Raw genomic sequence first — 22,912 nt, 5'->3', positions numbered from 1 at the left:
AAGGTACAATTTCTATGGATATGTGTCTGTTGTTTCAGCTATTAAAATTAATTATGTGCATGCACCAAGGCCCTTCCATGTACCTTCAGAAATATTCATAAAGGTGGGGAATGGCACAATCACTTTTATCATTTCACCCAACCATTCCCTAGACATATCACAAATTTCTCAGTCTGATATTACAATTAAGCCCTGATTTTTTAAGTTATTCTTACTATTTCTCCAATATAAACTCTATTCTGAAACTGACTAGTTTGCCTTGTCTCATTCTATTTTCCCTACCAAAACCATTTCACCCCTTTTCTCATATTCTAATTGCCAATTACTCTTCAGGATTCAAAACGTCCTATTTCCTTCATAAATGCATCCTTCAATTCTGTACACTCACCTCTGTGAATATGCATAGCTATCACTATCATACACTAAGCATTTAAAATTAATGATTAAACTATACATGACAATATCTTACATTGGATTAAGGTTGTATACCTTACAATATACACGTTTTAACAGTACTTGACATAAAGTAGGTGCTCAAATATTTATTGAACAAAAGCACTTCAATATTTACTGAATGATAGTGTATTTATTGACTATACTATATCATTCACACAACTATCAGTGAGACAGTTCTAAAATATTGCAAATCATCTATGCACTTTTGCAGCTTCTCTGATTTGTGAGCTTTTCTCTTTCCTTCTAGTTGTAGAATTTCCACTCAGCCAGCTTTCCTGTGGTTTTTGTTGATATCTGTTCTGTCTTTTAGTTGTTTTGAAATTGCTGTGCACGGCAGCAGTTTAGGTGCTTACCTAGGACACCATCTTGGTTTTCTAGGAATTGATTTTTAATTTTATTAAATTTTAATTAATTTAAATTGCCACATGAGGCAAGTGGCTACCACATCAGATTGTACAGCTTTACAATTGCCCAAGGTGGATGTGGCTGACTGCATTCTCAAGGTCTAAATTTCAGATGCTTCTCTACCCTCTTATGTTCTGCAAACTAGTGGTTATATATAGAAGCTTGATTATACGTGCAAGTTCAGTAATTTTCAGTAAATCTTCAGTTGTGGACTATGTACTCCCTACTATATATTATCAGGTGACTCGTATGTATGGTTGTTTTTGTCTTAGTAATGCTCAAATTGATCATATCTGAATGGGAGAAATGCAATATACACTTGCTTATGTATTTGTAAAGAACCTCTAAAAGACAAGGTAAGCTTAAAACAATGCTGCAATCACCCTAAGAATAAAGGCAAGGTAGGTGGGTAAATGAATGGATGGATAATATATGGCTGACAGGTTATGGAAGGTAAGTAAAAAAATATTTGAGTAAAGACACTTTTGCTCTTTAATAAGTATCACAATATTTTAAAATAGTACTTCTCCATTTTTAGCTTTCCTTCTATAATACTACCAAAGTTCCAACAAAGTTCCTCAAAAAGTAGGGTGCTGTAGTAATGATCAACATGTATACCAAGGCAAAAACCTCCCTAAGTAATGGGGTTAAAAAAAGAAATCAACATGCTGAGGTCTCACAAAATACTTGCAATATATTCTCACAATATACTTGACAACTTTTCAGAAGTCACCACAACACAATAGGTGAAATTATCCAAGAATAGTTTAGTAAAAATTCTACATTAGGCTCATTTACTTAAGAGATCAGATAATGACACTGAAACTGCTAGCATGAAAAAATACACTTTTAGTCTTATCTTATTTGCATCAAATAATATATGATCTTATTGTAAAAGAATGCTTTTCTACCAGTGTGGTGAGCTGAATAGTGCCATCCCAAAGATGTTCATTCCCTAATACATGAAACCTGCAGCTATGTGACATAACCTGGCAAAGGGGAATTAAGGTTCAGGTGGAATTAGGTTGTTAATTAGCAAATGGATTATCTGGGTGATCACAAAGGCATTTAAAAGTGGAAGAGGCTCTTGCAGCTCGGCCACCGACATGCCATCCAGACTCAGGAAGACCCGAAAACTTCGGGGCCACGTGAGCCACGGCCACGGCCGCATCGGCAAGCACAGGAAGCACCCGGGGGGCCGCGGTAATGCTGGTGGCTTGCATCATCACAGGATCAACTTCGACAAATATCACCCAGGTTACTTTGGGAAAGTTGGTATGAGGCATTTCCACTTAAAGAGGAACCAGAGCTTCTGCCCAACTGTCAACCTTGATAAACTGTGGACCCTGGTCAGTGAGCAGACGCGGGTAAATGCTGCCAAAAGCAAGACTGGAGTTGCTCCCATCATTGATGTGGTGCGATCGGGCTACTACAAAGTTCTGGGGAAGGGAAAGCTCCCAAAGCAGCCTGTCATTGTGAAGGCCAAGTTCTTCAGCAGAAGAGCTGAGGAGAAGATTAAGGGTGTTGGTGGGGCCTGTGTCCTGGTAGCTTGAAGCTACATGGAGGGAAGTTCCATTAAAATGTCCAAGTACCTTTGAAAAAAAAAAAAAAAAAAAAAAAAGTGGAAGAGGAAGAAGGAAAGTCAGAGGGAGGTGTGCCTGGAGAACAGTCAAAGAGATACAATGTTGCTGGCTTTTAAGGAGGAAGAAAGCTGATAGGTAATATGGACTGCTTTTAAAAGCTGGGGATTCTTTGCGCTTCCTGGACTTGTTAAGTCTATTTCTTTCACGAGGTGGGGGAAGTTTTCAGTCATTATTTCTTTAAATAGGTTTTCAGTATCTTGCCCTCTCTCTTCTGGCACCCTCATAATTCTGATGTTGGTACACTTGATCTTCAACTTTTTTTTTATTATTTTTGCTTTTCTGGTAATCCAAAGACACATCATAATTAAAATGCCAAGAGCAACAAAGAGAGAATATTAAAAGCAGCAAGAGAAAAAGTTACCTACAAGGAATTGTCAGCTGATTTCTCAACAGAAACTATGCAGGCCAGACCAGACGGGAGTGGAAAGAAATATTCAAAGTGATGAATAGCAAGAACCTACAACCAAGATTACTCTACCTAGCAAAGTTATCATTCAAAGTGGAAGGTCAGATAAAGAGCTTCACAAATAAGAAAAAGCTAAACCAGTATTCATCACCACCAAACCAATATTATATGAAATGCTGAAAGGAATTCTTTAAGAAGAGGAAGAAGAAAAAAGTAAAGATTATGAACAAAAAATACATATCTATCAGTGGATAGAGTGTTGGCCTGTGGACTGAAGGGTCCCGGGCTCAAGTTAGTCAAGAAGACATGCCTGGGTTTCGGGACAACCCCCAGCAAGAGGCAGTCAATCAATGATTCTCTCATCATTGATGTTTCTCTCTCTCTCCCTCTCCCTTGCTCTCTGAAATCAATAAAAATATATTTAAAATAAATATCTAGCTTAATATCTTGCCTTTTAACAACATAGTATATGTAAATACCTCTCTTTATATCATTTAAATTTCCATGTAAGATAGTAATTGTTTTTCATTTTTATAACTTGACTGTCATCAATAATATTCATAACTTAAAAATGCATTTCCTAATTTTCATGTGTGTACTAAGATAAAATACTGTGGAAAACACAAAATAGCACTCCATGTTTGTCTTGAAATAATATTAAAATGCTCAGCTTTAATTCAACTATCTTATCTAATAAGAGATATGCAAATTGACTGTCACTCCAACACACAAGATGGCTGCCCCCATGTGGACACAAGGTGGCTGCCTCAAGATGATCAGCAGGGGAGGGCAGTTGGGAGGAACCAGGTCTGCAAGGGAGGGCAGTTGTGGGTGACCAGGCCAGCAGGGGAGGGCAATTAGGGGCAATCAGGCTGGCAGGAGAGCAGTTAGGCATCAATCAGGCTGCCAGGGGAGTGGTTAGGGGATGATCAGGCTGGCAGGCAGAAGCGGTTAGGGGCAATCAGGAAGGCAGGCAAGCGAGCAGTTGGGAGCCAGCAGTTCCGGTAGGATCGGGACTTAACCGGCAGTCAGATATCTCTCGAGGGGTCTCAGATTGGAGAGGGTACAGGCTGGGCTGAGGGACACATACACCCATGCATGAATTTCGTGCACTGGGCCTCTAGTCTTCTATATAAAAGCCCAATTTCATATCATAGTAAAAGGAAAAATATAGAACATGTCTTTTACACAAACAAGTTATTGAATTGTCACAATTGCAGATCATGATCAAATTTCAAGGTCCATTATTTTACTTTTCAACCAGAATAGCAATGAAAACCTTCAAAATTACTCTATTCTGCTTATTTCCAAATCAGAACTACCTATTAGCAAAACAAATGTATTTTGTAATATGTGCCTTAGTGACACATCATTGACTATGGAAATGAAACAAGGTTTACAAAAACACTCAAACTCCAACAGAAATATTAAAATAGGTTATGTACATGTATAGCTATTAAAGTGAATTTGGAATTGTGAATCCGCATATTTATATAAAAGGAAGAATATTCCCAAATTTTAAATTTCCAGTGAAAATTAAGTGCCCAGGACACTTACCAATAAATTGCATGGATTATGTATTCCTAAACCAACTGCCATATTCTGAAAGAAAATACTGGCAGTGTCATATGTAAGGAAAAGATTTCACGTTTTAATACACTTTTTTTTTTGTTTCTCTTAAAACAGTATAAAAACCTAAAACGGATGATCTTAAAAGCACTTGACTTCTAACAAAACACACACACACAATGGTGTAAAAAAGAAGAAGAAAAAAAAGGAAGGAAGGCAGGAAGGAAGGAAAGAAGGGAGGAAGGGAGGGAGGGAGGAAAGGGAAAGGGAAGGCAACGGGAAGGTAGAGGTTAATTTTTATGGCCCTCCAAACCAAAACTTTTCATTTTCATCGTTTCCGGTTAGAAATACAAGCATCTACTGTGGAAAGGGGTGAAATCTGGGTACCACTGTCGCGGCCTTTGCCTCAAAAACATACTCCAATCCCAGGCCTGATTGGAAAGCGGCGGTCTCTCTGTCTCTCCCTCCCCTTCATTGCCCTGCGGGCCAGTTTCACGTCCCCAACCTCCGCGCGGTGCAGACTTGGGGAGAGAAGAGGTGCTGGTAGACCTGACCTCACAGCCACGGGTCCGCCCGTCCCTCTCCCCCGCCCTCCCACCAGCCGGCAGACGCCTCTCAGGAAGGTCTGGGCGGCCGCCGGGAGCCGCCCCGGAGCCTCGGCCTCCCCTCCGGGACAGGGGCCGCCCCCTCGGGGACAGGGGCCGGGGACCCGGGCCGGGGCCTGGCGGGCGCCAGGGAGTCCGACTCGGTCCGGCGCCCCTCGGGAAGCCACAGGCAGGGGCGGCGGCGCCAGGGCCGCGGGCAAACCCGCCTGGAGCCGCCAGAGGGGCGTGCCCGCCGCGGGCCGGAGAGCGCGGGGCCGGGGCACCCAGGTGTGGCTGCGGGACAGGGGCGCGGGCGCGGGGCGGGGCGCCGCTCTTACCGCCAGGTCCGGGTGGCGGCAGTCCCGGTGGGACACCGCGCGGATGACCCCCGCTCGCCAGCCCCGCCGGCCGCGGCCGCCCTCCCGGCGCTCCAGCCGCGCCTCTTCGCCCGCCGCCAGGCACAGGAACCGCTTCCCCACCAGCTCCGGCCGCGTCTCCGCCGCCATGGCCCCGCCGGCGCCGCGGGCGCTGCCAGGTGACCCACGAACCGCCGCGGCTAGCGGCCGCCCATGCCGAGGCGAGCGGACCGAGGACGGCGGCAGCCCCGAGCGGACCGAGGAGCCGGGGGCGCCCGGACGCTCCGCGCGGAGGGCACCGCGACCTCGGCGGCTGCTCACACCGTCCGGGCTCCCGGCCCGCAGCCCGGCCGCGGGTCCGCACGGACACGCGCCCCGGACACACACACGAAACTGACAAACCCCGCGGCCGTGCGGCCGTCCGTCCGTCCGTCCGTCCGCCCGGAGCGCCGCGCAGCCCGGCCGGGAGCGCTCCGCCTCCGCCCCCCGCGGCGGCGAGCGCCGTCTCCTTCCGCGGCGCGGGCGGGAGGGCGCGGAGGGGGTCCCGGGCCGCCGCCGACGCAAAGTAGTGCCCGGCGCCGCGGCGGCCGTTGCGGGACGAGGCGGGCTAAGGAGCGCGGGGGGCGGAGGAGGAGGGAACGCTCTCCTCCGGGAGCACGGAGAGCGTAGGAAGCCCATCTTCCCACTCGTCGCTCCTAGGGGAGTGGGAGTGGGGGTAGGGGGGTGTAAGGCGAAAGGGAAGCGCGCCGGCTTCCACTCTGGATCACAAAATAAACTCCGGAGCGGGGCTCTGGGAGCACAAGGTGCTCGCCTTAGGGGTGGACCAGCTTTGCCTGGATTAACAGCCCTGGGGTCCCAGCAGCACAGCACAGCTACATACACTTCCAACCGAAAACTAAGCCCGCAGTCACTGCAGTTATTGCACAACAGTCCACGACTTTAAAAGAAAATGAAGAAAACACTGTCATCCTATCATTCCTCCCTTTAGCGGAGGCAGCAGTTCCGAGTTTGAGCTCCTCAGAGATTTACACCTCGCTACCGCTTTGTTGTATGATCGCCAGACGAGGCGCCCCGTGGAGCGCTTTTGTCAATGACCTTAACATTCACAAACTGTCTGAGCAATTTGAGTAGTTTAGTACAGCACTAGTGCATAGCTCAAACTCACTGGTCAGATAATAAAAACAGGGAGATGCTCCGGATTCAGTTATTAGAAAATACCGTAGAAAGGAAAGGAGTTTGGCCAATCGCAGCTCAGAAAAATAAATTGTTTACTACCCGTCCAATCGCAACAAGACTGTGTAACCGATACACATACAGATCTCCAACCCTGGAATCCTTGTAAATCAAACGGTACAGATTTTTATTTCTAGTGTTTTTAAAGAGTAGTTTTAAAAACCCTCTTTGTTGTTTTTAGGGCCTTAAGGATTATAATCAATTCCAAAAATCTAGCCCAATAAAAACTTATGCTAAATTTTGGTTTCTTAGAGATTTTCCTAAACATGTACTTTTAATAAAGAAGTTACCTTTCTAAAGGAATTTACACTAATAATCTGAATGTTTAAAATAAACATAAGGCTTTTATCTTTCTTAGAAAGCACAAGCTGAGCTGTTTGAGGTGGGGAAAACATGGCGACTTCTTAATAGGTTAGAAACCAAAATTACAAAAATATAGATTTTGTTTTTTTAATATATCTTATTGATAGAGTTATCGATAGAAACATCAATCAGCTGCCTCCTGCACATTCCCTACTGTGGATGTGCCCGCAACCAAGGTACATCGCCTAGACCAGAATCAAACCAGGAACCCTTCAGTTTGCAGGCCAACATAACACTGAGCTAAACCGGTTAGGGCACAAAAACATAGATTTTAATCATAATGGTCTATTTTTGCTCATCTTAAGGCCAAATATAGAATTGTAAAGGAAAACCTTTTCCACAATGCAAGTTATGAGAAAAATTTAATTTTACATGTGCAATTTTATTTCCAAGTTCATTCTTTTAATATCTAGTGTGTAATACTTGGCAAATCATCTTGTGAACTACAAACTTACATTTCTAAACTCTCAACTTGTATTAAGGAGTCAGTAAAATAATCTGGTGAAAAAAACAACATGTGGAAAGAGAAAAGACAGAAGATCTATATTCAAATACCAAATTATCAATGACTTGCATTGTGATCTTGGGCTTGACACAACTCCTACAGTGGAAACTGCCTGCTTCCTAATCTCAGTGATATTCTATGAGCAAGTGAAAAATATAAAGTAGTTTGAGAGAAGAGATGCAAACACTATTATATAAATCTCAGTTACTAAATTATATTTTTGGAGTATATGTTATCAGATTGTATATTACATAAACTTCAAACTGACTTCAATCTGATAGTCAAACTCCTCTAAATGGACCCCTAGGAACCCTCACTACATGAATTCTTCTTCTTGAATTTACTGGGGTGACATTGGTTCACAAAACCATCATAGAGATTTCAAGTGTACAACTCAACAAAACATCTGTATACGGCACAGTGACACTCACTACATGTTGAAAGCTGTCCTTTTAAGTGCTTTAAAAAGCATGTAAATTCACTAAACTCATCAAAATATTTCAAGTGCAAAAACAAAGTTTTCATAAAGTCATATATCCTCACAATATTTTCCATCAGATGTCTTCTATGCTTAGATAGTATTTTACTTATCCCTTGATTATAGCCAGTGTGCCTAGAATATACAAGAAAAAAAAATCACCAATTTGTGGATATCTTGCTATTGGAAAAACTTGAAATGCAGTTTTAAAAATGTAGAATATAAAGGTCTTAAAATGTTTGTTTACTGGCACTTTTTGCTTTGTTTTAGGGAGTATTTATATTATTTTTGAGAGCAAATCATCACTATACATAACATGGAGTTCAAATAAATTTTAAAGTCAGATTTGAAATCTTAAGACTATTTGTTCAATAAGTTCCCTTACATCCTTTGATTTCATTAAGATCCTCAAAAAATGACAGTATTAGTCAATGTAAAGAAAAGAGTTACAGTATTTTTGACTATGTAGGCAAAGAAAGTTCACACAGGAGTATTTGAAATGACATAGTTTACTTATAAAGCTGAAAAATTAAAAGTACAGACTAGATTTTGTATTTCTTCCATTCTCACATCTAAATATGTGAAGCATCAATCTTATATAAAAACTGCTGTTTGAAATTTTAACCCTGCTATTTGGCTTCTGTAATTGCTTACTTACTTAATAAGACTATTCTCACTTCAGAGAGGCCATTAAACCTTCCCCCGATAGGGTTATGGGGTTACCAGTGCTGGCACCAGACCAGGCCTTTGGTTGAGGTCTCTAGGCCCAAACACAGAGGGGCTCTTTAAGAACTTGCAAAGGGGGCCGGAAACACTCCATATTTGGGAGACAAAGAAGGTAAAAACATATATAGGAGTAGTTCCTCTATGGTAGGGCCCAGAATTTGAGACACATTTTCCTCTGGATCCACGTGTAATAAATGTAACTCTATCTCTCTTAAGTATTGCTTGGTTCTTCTCTGGTTTTCTGTAACATGTACATTAAATATATATACACACACCAATTCAAGCAAATGTCTTATAATTTATATAAAAGATACATTAGGAAATCATTTTTAAAAGGTATTCATTGCAATTATAAGCCATAGTTATCCATTTAATTATCAATGATTAGTTATTCATGAAGTTTAACAAATGGCCTACCAGCTATAAAATTATCACTTTTTGACTTCATGTAATTATAGGAAGGGCAAATAATCTGCTCTCATTCACACCAGTATTTTGTGTTACTATAGGTGCCTATTTTAAACATCACAAATAAAACAAATTGATTTAAAATTTCAGTGCATGTATATTACAATACTAGCCATCATTTATGAACACTTACTAGGTGTCAGACACTATGCTAACTACTTCACACATGTAATCACTTTATTTTTTAAGATGAAGAAAATTAAGTTTAGAGTAGTTTAGTTCTTGCTAAAAGTACACATTAAGGAACTGGGATTCAAAATTTGGCCTTCTGATTTCAAAGCCTCCTGCATTACACTAAAAAGTCACTAAAAGGAAATCTAAAGTTAAGTCACCTAGTTTCCTCCTCTTTATGAACACAGATCATTCATAATTGATTTGTTTACTTAGCATTTATTGTGTGTCTCATATCCTGAAAGGTTCTGGATATAGGGCCTTGTCCTTGAGAGGTCTATTTGGAAAGATAAAACAATAGAAATGCCTCGGTTTGTTTATTTAAGGATGTGTCTGTAGAATAACACACAAGGTAAGTTTAGTGCATTTTAATAAATAATTTTCAAATCTATTATATCTTGGAGGTTTTTATCAATTATCAAATGTACATATTTATGGATGCATTTATGCACTGTGGGAGCCAGTATCAATATTAAGGAATCCAAGAATTTAAAATGAATTATGCAAGTGAAAGACCAAGAATAGAATGGAAAAAAATTTGTCAACATGTTTATTTTTAAACCTTAAATACTTTTCATTTTGATATTTCCTTAAGCTCTTAATTAAACTGAATTGCTCAATCACATTTATGATAATGATAAAAAACTCAAATGTCACCTCCTCAAAGAAGCCATCTCTGATTCCCAGACTAGGTCAAATTCCCAATTATGGATTTTCAAACCATTTCCTATTTGTCTTATCACAAGTGTATTTATAACATTTATTGTGTAATTGACTGTTTTATATTTGTCTTCCTTGATAGAATGTAAGCTTCATAAAGGCAAGAAAAATGTAACTTGTTCATATTTATAGTCCCAGCATCTACTATGCCTTGAAAAGAGCATACACTCAATAAATGTTATTGAATTAACAAATGTACCTTTTGCTAATTCGAACCCAACTAAGAGAAATTTATTTTATTTCTAAATCAAGAGTCCTAAATAGATTTCATGTTCTTCCTACAGGGTTATTCATCATATTCAAAATAATGTCTTATGTACATTATATCTTTTCACCATGGAGGTACAATGGAAAGCCTTCAAAAAAAAATTGAGCTTTACCCAGCTGGTGTGGCTCAGTTGGTTGAATGCCATCCCATGCACCAGGAAGTCATTGATAAGATTCCCAGGCAGGACAAATTTTGGGAGTTGTGAGCTTGATCCCCAGGGTGGGTCGTGCAGGAGGCAGCAATTAATGTTTCTCTCCCTTCCTCTCTCTGAAACCAATAAAAACATTTAAAAAATACAAAACAAAACAAAACCAAAAAATAAAACAAAACTTGAGCTTTACCAGAAAGCAAAGCTGTTCCTGAGAATAATTTCTAAAGAACACATAGAAAGAGTTACAATTCACAAGAAAAACATTCATTTTGTTACCAAACTACCAATTTAATGCAAACTCAAAAATGATCCTATGAGTATATATTCAAAACACCAATCTATTCTTAGTATTCTAAAGAGAACTGTCTCAAATAATGTATTTGATGGAGCCAAAACACAAACATAACTTTCTGACTGTCTTCTTGATGCCATGTGAACTGAGCAAGAGAGATACAGGAGGAAACTAGAATGAAAGGAAGGAAGGAGAAAAGAAGTACTGGGCCTTTTAATTGTACACTCTCCACATCTGTTACCCAGGTTCCAATTTAAATTCTGGCTGCACAAAAACCTACCACTTCTTTTCAACATTTTCTATTACAAATGAGACTATGAATCCAATTTTTAATTATAACAGACTTAAAACATTAGCAGAATGTACACAGCATTGGATATTTCCTAACCTGTTGAAGCTACAAGAAACAAATGGAAAGTTCCCGTGAGCATTCAGGAAGGGTCTTCCCAGGGGTCCCCACAGTACTTTTTGTTTGCTCATCACCCCTCTCACAAATGCTTCAACTAACTACCACTAAAATATGCTAGATGGCTGCTTGCATTTTGTATCTTCAACAACTTACTATATTAGCTCCTTGACTTATGAACAAATTAAGGTCCTAAAGGATTATGTTCCTGTTAGTCTCACAAACTTTCACTATTGCCACGTGTTAGTTGTGGCAGAGCCAGAAGTCCTAAAGAAAAAGAGCTTCTATAGTTGTATGTAAAGCTATGAGGGAACGTCAAAGTAAAATCTAAGCTAAAAAGTAGTATGTACTGACTAAAAAACCTCAGCCTGCTAACTATCTCCCTCAGATGAAGCTGGATTCTACACAAGGAACTTTTACAACCAAGAACACACAGTTTCTGAGGCACATTTCTCAAATTAGTGGCATCTGGCTTCAAAGAAACAAAACTAAACAAAACAAGATCTAGCAGTGAAATATGGGGGATCTAGTCATTCTTTTCTTTGGCAAATTCTAGAAAAAGCCACATGATTAAATATAAGATTTATAACATACAACAAAACATATATGTATTAAAAATAAATTATTCCATATAAAGGAAAGCACTGTCTTTTGGCTCCACATGTGCTTCACTACCATAGATAATTTATTTATTCAATTAAAGAGTGTATATTATAGTGCTCCAATTCCAAGGCTTGTTTTTACAGAAGCTCAGTATTTTTCCTTTGAAAATCACAATCAATACATATGAAAACCAGACCTCAAAAAAAGACTTTAACTACAAACTTAAAATTCAAACTAACCTCCCCAAAACATTCTGCTACTCCAGGGCACATTTTGATAGTATCTAAGATTAAATGTCTAAGAGAAACACTCAGAAGGCTAACCAATTTCTCTTTTTGCAAAATATGCAAACACTTAGGTTACAACTGGTGAATCCCCATTCCACAGAGCCATTTACAAATGTATGTTTTAAGATATGTATCCCAAATTTAACAAAGTAGAAATTAGCAATCACATAATGCAGTGTATGAAAGAGCGGGAATCTGGGAAATCTACATTACTTCTACCACTAACTACTGCATAGCTTGAACAAACCAGTTTGCTTCTCTAGGAATAATATGTAAAATGTACAAGCTGATATAATCCTTAAAGATTCTAAGTTTGCTCCTAAGGCTTCTGAATAATTCAGCAAGTAGCAAAACATACTCTCCTATCACACGGTGGGGGTTCAAACCTGAAAAATGTTAAAGGGTTGACAAATGTTAAAGGATTATCTGAAAAGTCTTGGAGAAGATATTAATCATTAATACATACATACCAAAAATACATACCAAAAAACTTCCCAGTTTACCACCACTGCAGAATGGCTTCTTTGACCTGCTTTCTAAATTTGCTCTTAAAACTAGCATATTAAAATAATCTATCAGAACTAACTTCAAATGGAGGATTTTTTAGACACTATTCATTATAAATAACCTTTGTATTTTAAATTTTTCCTTGTATGCCTTCATGTTTTTCTGTGTTTATAGTGGCTAAAAATCCTCTTTTCAACTATTCTAATTATAAAATTATCTTACAACCAATTTATTTGCTTTTATATCTAAATTTACATGAATGCTTTCTTCCACTTACAACTTGTTTTTTATATTCACAAGTTTTAAATTTAATACAGTCAATATGCTAATATTGATATCTTTATCTTTTAACCTTAGATAACATGTAGGTATTCTTTTGTATTTTCTTCTAGTAGTCTTATAATACAATTATTATAATCACTTTAAAATTAGATGATAATATCTACCCCTGAGGGAGGGATAAGAAATCATGCTGGCCCCAACCAATAAAGGTCTACTGCTATGGGAGAAAGGTTAAGCAGAGCCTGTCCGCAAGAGTAAAGATGGTCTGACAAAAGATAAGGCCTCATCCTGTGCCCACCACTAAAAAGAGTCAATTCTCCCCAAGTTGATCTATAAATTCAAAGTAATCTCAATCAAAATATCAGCCAATTTTTTTATGTTGACATTGATGAGTTGGTTCTAAAATCACTAAGGACAGGCAAAGGAAGTGAAATAGTCAAAACAATTTTATAAAGAAAAAATTGAAAGACTCATATTATCTTACCTCAGGACTATACTCTAAAGTTAGTCAGCATGCCATTAGCAAGAGTCAATAGACAAATAGAACAAAATGGATGTCCAGAAATAGACCCATATATAGATACAGATACAGTCAATTGATTTTGACAAAGGTAAAAATGCAATTCAATGGAGAAAAAATAGTCTCTTCAACAAACAGTGCTAGGGCAATTAGATATCCACATACCAAAAAAATTAAAAGATAAATAAATCTTTACCCATATCTCACACTTATACTACTAAAATTAACTCAAAATGGATCACGGACCTAAATTTAAAAATAAAACTAAAAAACTTTTTTTTGTTACTGAGTTCAATAACAATCCTTTCACACCTGTAGCTACTCAAAGATGGGTAGGTATAGTTCAATGTAGAATAATGAGAAGTGATATCTTATCCTAAAAGTAAAATTCTCACAACCAACAAAAAGGTATTACAGATATAACCCAATTTACTAAAATTTCAAATTAGTAGAAATCACACTCTGAAAAGCATCACTGTGCATGATTTCTTCCCACAACTGAACCAGAGGTACTTTGAAATCAAGGACTGAGGATTTTTTAAACCCTCACAGCAATTTTCACAATGCCTAGCACACAGTGAACATTAGGTAAAAATGTTATATGGCCGAAACTGGTTTGGCTCAGTGGATAGAGCGCGGCCTGCAGACTGAAAGCTCCGGGGTTCGATTCTGGTCAATGGCATGTACCTTGGGTTGTGGGCACATCCCCAGTCGGCGGTGTGCAGGAGGCAGCTGATCGGTGTTTCTCTCTCATCGATGTTTCTAGCTCTCTATCCCTCTCCCTTCCTCTCTGTAAAAAATCAATAAAATATATTAAAAAAATAAAAGTGTTATATGGATGAATTGTTTTTCTCAATTTAACAACAAAATCTGTTAATTTATTCAGCAAATAATTGTCAAGGCTTTACGATATGCCAGGTACTGTACTCTGGTGTGTAGATCCAAAAGTGAATGGGAAAGACATGACCTTTGCTCTCACCAAGTTCACACAGTAGTAGACATACAGACGAGTAAAAAGATCTTTATAATTTGGTGTTAAGAAGTGAGCAATCCAAGAGAAAAATAATAAATGGATGGATGAATGGACAGATGGCAGCACACAGAAGGGGAATCTACTCCAGGCTTGAAGTTGGGGCAGGGATGAGGAAGAAATGATAGGTTTGATGAAGCCTGAAGAATAAATGAAAGTCAGCCAAAGGAAGAAGGTAAAGGGTTCCAGGCAAATGTAAAAACTAGAAAGGCTGAAAGAACATGCCATGTGTGAAGAAGTGAGAGAAATTCAGCACAGCATGACTTAAATTTGGAACACTTAATGGCACAAGGGTATCTGGGGACAGAGGAAAGATGGAGGAGTCCAAAAAAACAAAATGGTGAGAGCTGAGGGGCATATGTTAGCAGGAACCAAGTGGCCATACCTAGCTAAAAAAGCCCTTTATGAAATTTGTATTATAGACTATTGGCAAATGGAAGCATTTAAGGACTTGAAGAGAATAGAATCAGATTTGCATTTACAATGATTAATCCAGTGCAGCATGGAAAATAATTAAGAGGTTGTTGTAATAAGTTAGCTTATTCTATCTCTTCTTCTAATTGCAATGCTTTTCTAATGGCACCTTACTACGTATATGGGCATTTTAAAACATTCATGTCTCTCCCACCTGAAAAACAAGTCCATCCACTTCCTTAAGTGCACATAACCCTGCAGTTACTGTTCTTTCAATTTATCCTATTTAAAAAAGAGGGAATATGCTAATTGACTGTCACACCCTCACTAGACAGCGGCACCCACAGTCACAAGATGGCAGTGCCCAGTCCCCTCATCCAGCCGGAGTCCCCTAGTCCCCTCAGGGGAAGGCAGTTGGGGGCAATCAGGCTGGCAGGGCAGGGCAGTTGGAGGCAATCGGGCTGACAGGGGAGCGGTTAGGAGGCTATCAGGCAGGGAGGCAGGTGAGTGGTTAGGAGCCAGCAGATTTGTGAGAAGGATGTCCCAGATTGGAGAGGGTGCAGGCTGGGCTGAGGGATACCCCCCTCCAACATGAATTTTGTGCACTGGGCCTTTAGTATATTATAGTCACATTTCTTAAAAGTCCTTTATCCAAAAAACTTTGCCTGGTTCACTCCTCACTTTTCCTAGGCCTCTACTCAAATATTACTACAAAGTGGCACTTTCTCTGCACCCCCTAACCCCCACCACCCTCTGACACTCATGGGCAAGGCATTATGCTAAATTCATGACAGCCATTACATCAGTAAAGATGACACTTAAAGACTAACTTGCCAAAGCTCACAAAATTAGTTAAATGCAGGTAAGCTCATGGTTGGTATCAAAAAGTTGAGGTAGAACAAATCTAACAATTCTGTCTTCTTTTCTCTTTGAAGAGAAGACAAGGTCACCTGCTAAGAATAAGAGGAAGACAATGAGATGGAAAGTTTGGGGACAGTAAAGAAGTAACTGTATGAAAGTATTAAAGGACTGCCAGGCACAATTAAGAATCTGGCTGAATCAGAAAACACAAATTTATGGATACATGATCTGTGTAATTTTTCATCAAGAATACACGTGAAAATAGATAAGGCATACAATTAAACTAATGGTTCTTAATCAAGGAGGGTGGAGTTTGGGGGAGAGGGGAGAGGGCCTAGAAGACAATTATGGCTGTCTCAACCTGCATCTAGCTGCTATTGGACAGAGGCCAAGGAGGCTACTAAACCTCCTATAGTGGACAAGACAGACTCCCACAACAAAAAATTATCTGGTCCAAAGTGTTTACAGTGCTGAGGCCGAGAAACCCCAGGTGAGAAGCACCTAAGTTAGGTAATTTCCTAGATACATCAATGGAAAGATAATGAGACAAGGTAATTGAAGGCAGGGATTAGAGTTAAGGTGATGGACCATGAAGGCAGGTAAAAAAAAAATTTAATACATAAGGAACCTGAGAAGGATGGGCACAGTGGCTTCTGTATTTAAAATGCCTTAAATACTCACCTATAGTGGCCACCTCCGTTATTTTTCCTTCCTCACCTCTCTATTTCCTTTTTAGCATTCAGCACAACCTATAACTATTTGCTAGTTTATATCTGTCATATTAACAAGAATGGAAGCTTTATGAGGCAGCTTTAACTTCCAATACAGTAGTCCAATAAACATTTTTGTTAAATACATGAATAAAGAAGGTATTAATAAAAATAAGATGAGTGGATAAAAAAAACTATGTTACATAATGGAATATTACAAGGCAATAAAAAAGAAAGAACTCTTACCATTTACAATAACATGGATGGACCTGGAGAGTATTATGCTCAATGAAATAAGCCAGTCAGAGAAAGATAAGTATCACATGATCTCACTCATGTGGAATCTAATGAACCAAATAAACTAATGATCAAAAATAGACTCAAGAGTCATAGAAGCATAAACAGACTGTTGAATCTCAGAAGGAAGGCAGGGAAGGGTTGGTGGGAAGAGATCAACTTGTGTGTATATGTAATATAACCCGTGGACACAGTCTATGGGGCAGGAGGATGGGAGTGGGCTGGAAGAGGTTTATGGGAGGAAAAGGAGGACCTATGTAATACTTTCTACAATAAAGTTTTTTTTAAAAATAATAGTGATGCTAATAACAACAGCTAACATTTATCACCTGCAAGGCACTCATATTGAGTGATTTACAGATAAAGTACTAGTTTATCAACCCTAGAAATACCTACAGGGTAGCCCAAAAGTTGGCAAAGAAGAATTTACTCATTAGTTGAAGAAATCTAGAGCCATTCTTTTTCTTAATTACTCCACTTCCATAATTTTTCTTACCTTTCTCTTTTTGCTTCACGATTACAGCTCCTCTTTTTCATCACCACCTTAACCTCCCCCCACCATTATTTTTCATTACTGACCTTTTCTCCACTCCACTCAATCTGATTGAAAATAATTTCAGGATGTACTTTGATATTTATTTATACTATTCTAACCTAAGGTAATTAGTATTCACTAAAATATTATACAAAGACCTATGATTTTACTTTTTTTTTTTTAAATATATTTTATTGATTTTTTACAGAGAGGAAGGGAGAGGAATAGAAAGCTAGAAACATCGTTGAGAGAGAAACATCGACCAGTTGCCTCCTGCACACCCCCTACTGGGGATGTGCCCACAACCAAGGTACATGCCCTTGACCGGAATCGAACCTGGGACCCTTCAGTCCGCAGGCTGACGCTCTATCCGCTGAGCCAAGCCAGTTTCAGCTGATTTTACTTTTTATATGAAGATCTGCATCTACACTTCCTATCCTCCTTTTTCTGGCATAGTGGTTCATACAGCAGTGAAATTGGTTGTGGACAGTTTAAAATTTTAAAAAATGAGAGAAGAACTTCCTTTTCTTTCCTTTCTCTTGGTTTCCTAAAAAGGTGGATAGGAATATAAAAACTGCCCAAGCCTATCTGTACCATAAAGAGCCCCTTCTTTACTGTGTCTGAAAATTTGCTTTGGAGTACAAATTTTAAATTTATGCCCCACTTCACACTGTCACCACAGAATCTTTCATAGTTGTTCCCACATCAGCTTAGAGCTACAATCCTCCTCAGGGGAAAAAGCAGATCTGGGCTCCAGACTCTTTCCAGACAAATAAGGAAACTTTCAGAGAGCTTTCTAAGCAGTTGAATCAGATAGCTGCCACAACACTTCTATGGGAGTCCCAAGAGGAAGTTTTCTTGCCAACTTCAGAAACAGCTATTTGTTACCACAAAAGAGAATTCATTCTAAAAAAAAAAACCTAAATTAAAAAGAAAATGCAACTTAGAAGAAATTCCTTGCCCTTATAGAGAGTTTATTTTTAAATAATGCATAGAGTAATTACACATTTTATTTGAAAGACAAATAAAAAGTTTCCTTCTAATATGAAAAGAAACCTGACAAAATTAATAAAGGGAAGCTTCTCTTCTATAATAAAGAATTAAAAGATCATTTTAAAAAAGTTAAAATAGTAAAATACAAATAATCATTAAAAATACAAGAAAGAAATCTATACTTTTTAAGCTCAAAATGGCAAGTTCAAAGGAGGTGGGGAGGGATCAAAGCAATTAAAAATAGTTCAGACAAATAACCCACCACAGTTTTGCCCAATAATACCAATACTAACTAAAATCACCACATTGTTTTAGCTGTGAGTTTCTGACTAAAATATGAGGCTAGGTAACAGTAACATTTTAAGGGATGCGTCAGATAAAAGTGTTAGTTTTCTGTTTAAGTATGTGTGTGGAGGGGAGGGGGGAGTTGATTTTAAAATTGTCTGGATTTCTGCCGAAGCCAGTTTGGCTCAGTGGTAGAGCGTTGGTCTTCGGACTGAAGGGTCCCAGATTTGATTCCAGTCGAGGGCATGTACATTGGTTGCGGGTGCATCCCCCGTAGGGGGTGTGCAAGAGGCAGCTGGTCGATGTTTCTCTCTCATCGACGTTTCTAGCTCTCTATCTCTCTCCCTTTCTCTCTGTTAAAAATCAATAAAATATATAAAATAAAATAAAATAAAATAAATAAAATTATCTGGATTTCTTTCTTTCAATTTCGTTCTCTTCTTTATTATTTCCCTACCTTTTTTTCAATACCATCCATAATTCAAGAAAATTCTCTGGGCATGGGGAGCTATTAAAATTATGTATTTATAGAAGAAAATTTTAAACAAAATCTAGATTGACACCTCTGTAAAAATCACAGGCTATTTTTAAGTAGAAACTAAGTTCTACTTTCTGAAAGTACAGGTTTTTTTTAATAATAAACTCAACAGCACCTATAGAAGAGAACATAAATGCTCTGCTCTCACACATAAATTAATTTATGGGCTAGCTATTTTCATAGACCACATACGTGACCACTACAAAAGGAAGTAATAAAGACATATAAAGGTAAAAAAGGCTGTCAAGCTTAGAAAGCTTCCAAACTACAGTAGGGAAAAAATATACACAGTAATTGGAGAAATATGGATACTGGATAGTTGATATTATTAAAAGGTTATGATTGTGTTTTGATTTTTTGGAAAGGAAAGGATAGTTGTACCAAGGAAGGACGGGAGGGAGGGACAGAGGGAGGCTAGTCTTATCTTCTAGAGAGAGATATTAACATATTCACAGATTAAGTTATACAATTTGCTTCAAAATAATCTTAGGCAGGGGAGTGTCAGAGAGGAAGGGAGAGGGACAGAGAGTTTGAAACATTGATGAGAGAGAAACCCATCAGCTGTCTCCTGCAAACCCCCCACTGGGATGTGCTGGCAACCAAGGTACATGCTCCTGACCGCAATCAAACCTGGGACCTTTCAGTCCACAGGCCGACGCTCTACCCACTGAGCCAAACCGGTTTTGGCATAAGGTGACTTCTAAAACATCATCAGCAGCTCATTATGGCACCTCAGTAATCCACTCACTACTAAAATTGAAGTCTGTTTCCTCTCACCCTATGCTCAGTGAATGGAAAACAGCTGTTTGTTATTGTTGCTGTTGTTGTTTAGGACAGAGGCTTTAAAAACTTGTCAGCTCTTCAATTCTCTCTCTACCTACAATTGCCAATACAATAAATTCTTTGCTCAACTCTATCTTTCTTGGGGTTAAAGAAGAGGGAATCAATACTTGGTGATAAAAAAGATCAAACTTAGAATCCAAACTGTGAAATACAATTTCAGGAATATGAGCAGCATAGCTCTAAATAGCAGTAACATAAAAAGAGAATAATGGTTAATAATCATTGAGGTCATACTATGTATCAAGCTATATGCCAATGTTTATTTCCCGTGATCCTCAAAAAACTTCCTGAAGTAGGTACTATTAGTATACTCACTTTGCAGGTGGGAAAACTAAGTCTAGAGCTAAGTAACCTATGCAAAATAACATAGCTCTTAAGAGACAAAGATTTGATGTCAAGGGGCCTGAATATTTCTTAGTGACATGAAAAAAATTATTAACGTGTGAATGTCCACAGTCTTCCTCCCTCCACTTATTTTTCCTTTCCTAATAAGGAATGACTTCCTGATACTAAATTGATCAATAAGACAAAGGAATCAGTAAGGAATGTTAGGGGGAGGGCAACCTTGTTAACGGGGATTTGAGGAAAAAGCTTTAAGAGTCTGAGCTACGAGAAGCTCCCGGGCAGTAAGAGAAATGAGAAAAGGTCTTATAATAATTATTAATCTGGTTATGAATTCCTCTTAATGCTCCTTAAGAACAAATGGAATTCCTTTTTAATAACTTTTGGTGCTGAACTATGCTTCTCGAACAAGATCCAGTTCTGAATTTGGACCATGTATTAGCTCTAGTTAGGAATAGTATGACCTGCCACTTGTACTACTTTTTGTAAATTGCCTTTGTGCATTTTTCTGAGATTTATTTTTTCATTAATAAACTTAATTAAAAAATTTTTTGTAAAAGTTTATTGGAACTAAACAAAGGATGCACCTCAATAACTCCATTTTTTCCTTTCAGTATGCCTTATAATTTTTTGTGCCCTGGAGCCCTCCAGCAGTCCCTCTCTGGCTGGTCAACCTCCCACATCCCTCCCCACCCTGATCATCACTGCTAGGGTCCCTCAGCCTGGCCTATGCCCTCTAGCAATCTATGTAATTAGGGACCCCTCAGGGGATATTGGAGAGCAGGTTTCAGCCTGATCCCACAGGCTAGGTCAAGGAACTCCACTGGTGCACAAATTCATGCACTGGGCCTCTAGTTTCTCTTATAATTTGATTTTGATATCAGATGCCATATGTGACCTCTGTGATAACCAAAATACCATAATGCTGACTGGCCAAGACAGAAGAAATATTCATCTAGCAGCAGGTGGAAAAAGAACAGGTTTTGTCTTATAAGTCCTTCTCTTTAAGATCCCCTCCCTCACACTAGTTTCTAAACAACTATTAAAGGTAGACTCATTTAGTAATTTTTGCCTTTTTCCAATAAAAATACTTTCAAGCACTTGAAAATACTCCTCCACTAAAAATGGGAAGGTGACCCAGTATCTAGTCTCATTAGCATACTCATTAATAATTACATAGATTAGATACAATCTCTGTGCCCTGTAATTCTGCTCTCACTACCTACTCATCTAGGTAATTTCACACTCTTTTCTTTTCCTAATAAATGAACTCCTTTAACATGTAGAAGATGCATATTCCACATACTCCCCCAGGAACATTGTTAAATGAAGATGTAAAAAAAAGGAAGCAATTCTCTTAATATGATCTAATTACTTTAGGTTTTAAAACCCTTGGCAATTGATTTACATAACATTATCATCCCCATTTAACAGGAGACAGATTGTTACTGGTAGAAATACCTCTCCTTTTGCCCTAAATATGCTTGCTACTTCCCACCATAATTCAACTCAATACCCAATGAAAATCATCTTGGCAGAACACAATGAAGGAAGCACTTCATAGCACAAATGAATTCTAGTGGTATATGAGAAGTTTAATATTTAAAACAAATAATTTTTATCTTGAATTCAGGAAATGATCTCAAGAACATCAATGAGACCACACTTTAAAAGCTTCTGGGCAGCTGGTAATGTATTTCCTTTTGTTCCATTGTCTCTTGAGCCTAGCTTTGCACCATGAAGCACTTATTTAATGGCCACCTATGAGTAGATCTCAACTATTCAAGGCACAGCCCAAGTATACAAAGATTAGAAACACTATTAAAATCTAAGTACTTTTCATGACAGGTTCCTCCTCAGATGAAGTTACTCTTGGTTTAGACCAACAATACTCAACCAACATCAGACTTGATTCCTCCCTTCCAAAAAATATTTTCCAAATTCTGCTTTGTCACCCTGACATGAAATTAATAACAATATTCCTATAGACAACTTCAAAAAAATTCATATACCCCAAATAAAATATAAATGGAAAAGGGAAATGGAAATAATTTATAAGATAATATGTATTTCAATATTAATCCTGAAACAAAACTGAACTAGAAGACAAATGTAATTAGTAGCTACACGTGACAGCTACAAATGCAAAGTTGTTTGTGATGCAATTTTTCAAAGCTGTCAACTTTTGGTCAAGTTGTGAAGGAAATAAATCTTCCTTTCACACATGGGTTGCATGTGGAAATAATGGAAAATTCAGTCTCACTTAAAACCAAGAGTTTATATGTAAAATGGAGGTTCTAAGTTCACATAATTACAAATAGTACACAGATGTCAGGCAGGATATTCCTAAACCATGCAGGACATTGTGACATTCTTTGTTCAGGATAGCTCACAGACTGCAAAAAACTATAGCATCCCTGAAACCTGCCCATTAAATGCTATTGATTACCCCCTGTCATTCCAACAATAACCAAAATGTCTCCCAACGTCCCCCTAGAGGGCACTCCCCAACTGGACCCACTGCCTTGACACAATTCAATATATATATATATATATATATACACACACACACACACACACACACACACACACACACACACATATATATATACCTAATATGCAAAGTGTCCCCTTGTGAGTTCAATCATTCGCTATGACATGTGCC

The 22,912-nt window shown here is 38.6% G+C and overlaps 2 protein-coding genes across 8 annotated transcripts in view; one reads left to right on the top strand and one right to left on the bottom strand.

The window, feature by feature from the left end:
• Positions 1–5,610, bottom strand: part of JMJD1C (jumonji domain containing 1C) — a 183,760-nt gene extending 178,150 nt beyond the window's left edge. For 4 of the 7 annotated variants that reach the window (XM_036438351.2, XM_036438352.2, XM_045581820.1 and 1 more), the window contains exon 1: positions 5,402–5,606. In XM_036438351.2, coding sequence (XP_036294244.1) covers positions 5,402–5,569 — 168 coding nt within the window. In that variant the 5' untranslated portion in view covers positions 5,570–5,606. Of the gene's footprint in view, positions 1–5,401 lie in introns of all 7 variants that reach the window. The other 3 variants (XM_036438354.2, XM_036438355.2, XM_036438357.2) reach the window with 2 other exon arrangements.
• On the top strand, positions 1,941–2,451 carry LOC118719201 (60S ribosomal protein L27a). Its single transcript, XM_036438369.2, has one exon. The coding sequence runs from the start codon at positions 1,968–1,970 to the stop codon at positions 2,412–2,414; it is 447 nt and encodes a 148-aa protein (XP_036294262.1). The 5' UTR covers positions 1,941–1,967; the 3' UTR covers positions 2,415–2,451.
• Positions 5,611–22,912: the final 17,302 nt, after the last annotated feature.

This window comes from Pipistrellus kuhlii, unplaced genomic scaffold (genome assembly GCF_014108245.1).
Source record: "Pipistrellus kuhlii isolate mPipKuh1 unplaced genomic scaffold, mPipKuh1.p scaffold_m20_p_15, whole genome shotgun sequence".
Classification (NCBI taxonomy): Eukaryota; Metazoa; Chordata; class Mammalia; order Chiroptera; family Vespertilionidae; genus Pipistrellus; species Pipistrellus kuhlii.
Note: the sequence above shows the minus strand (reverse complement) of the source record. Positions and strands in the feature narration are given on the sequence as shown.

Coding starts and splice junctions, on each gene's coding strand:
- LOC118719201 (XM_036438369.2), top strand. CDS start 1,968: ATGCCATCCAGACTCAGGAAGACCCGAAAACTTCGGGGCCACGTGAGC.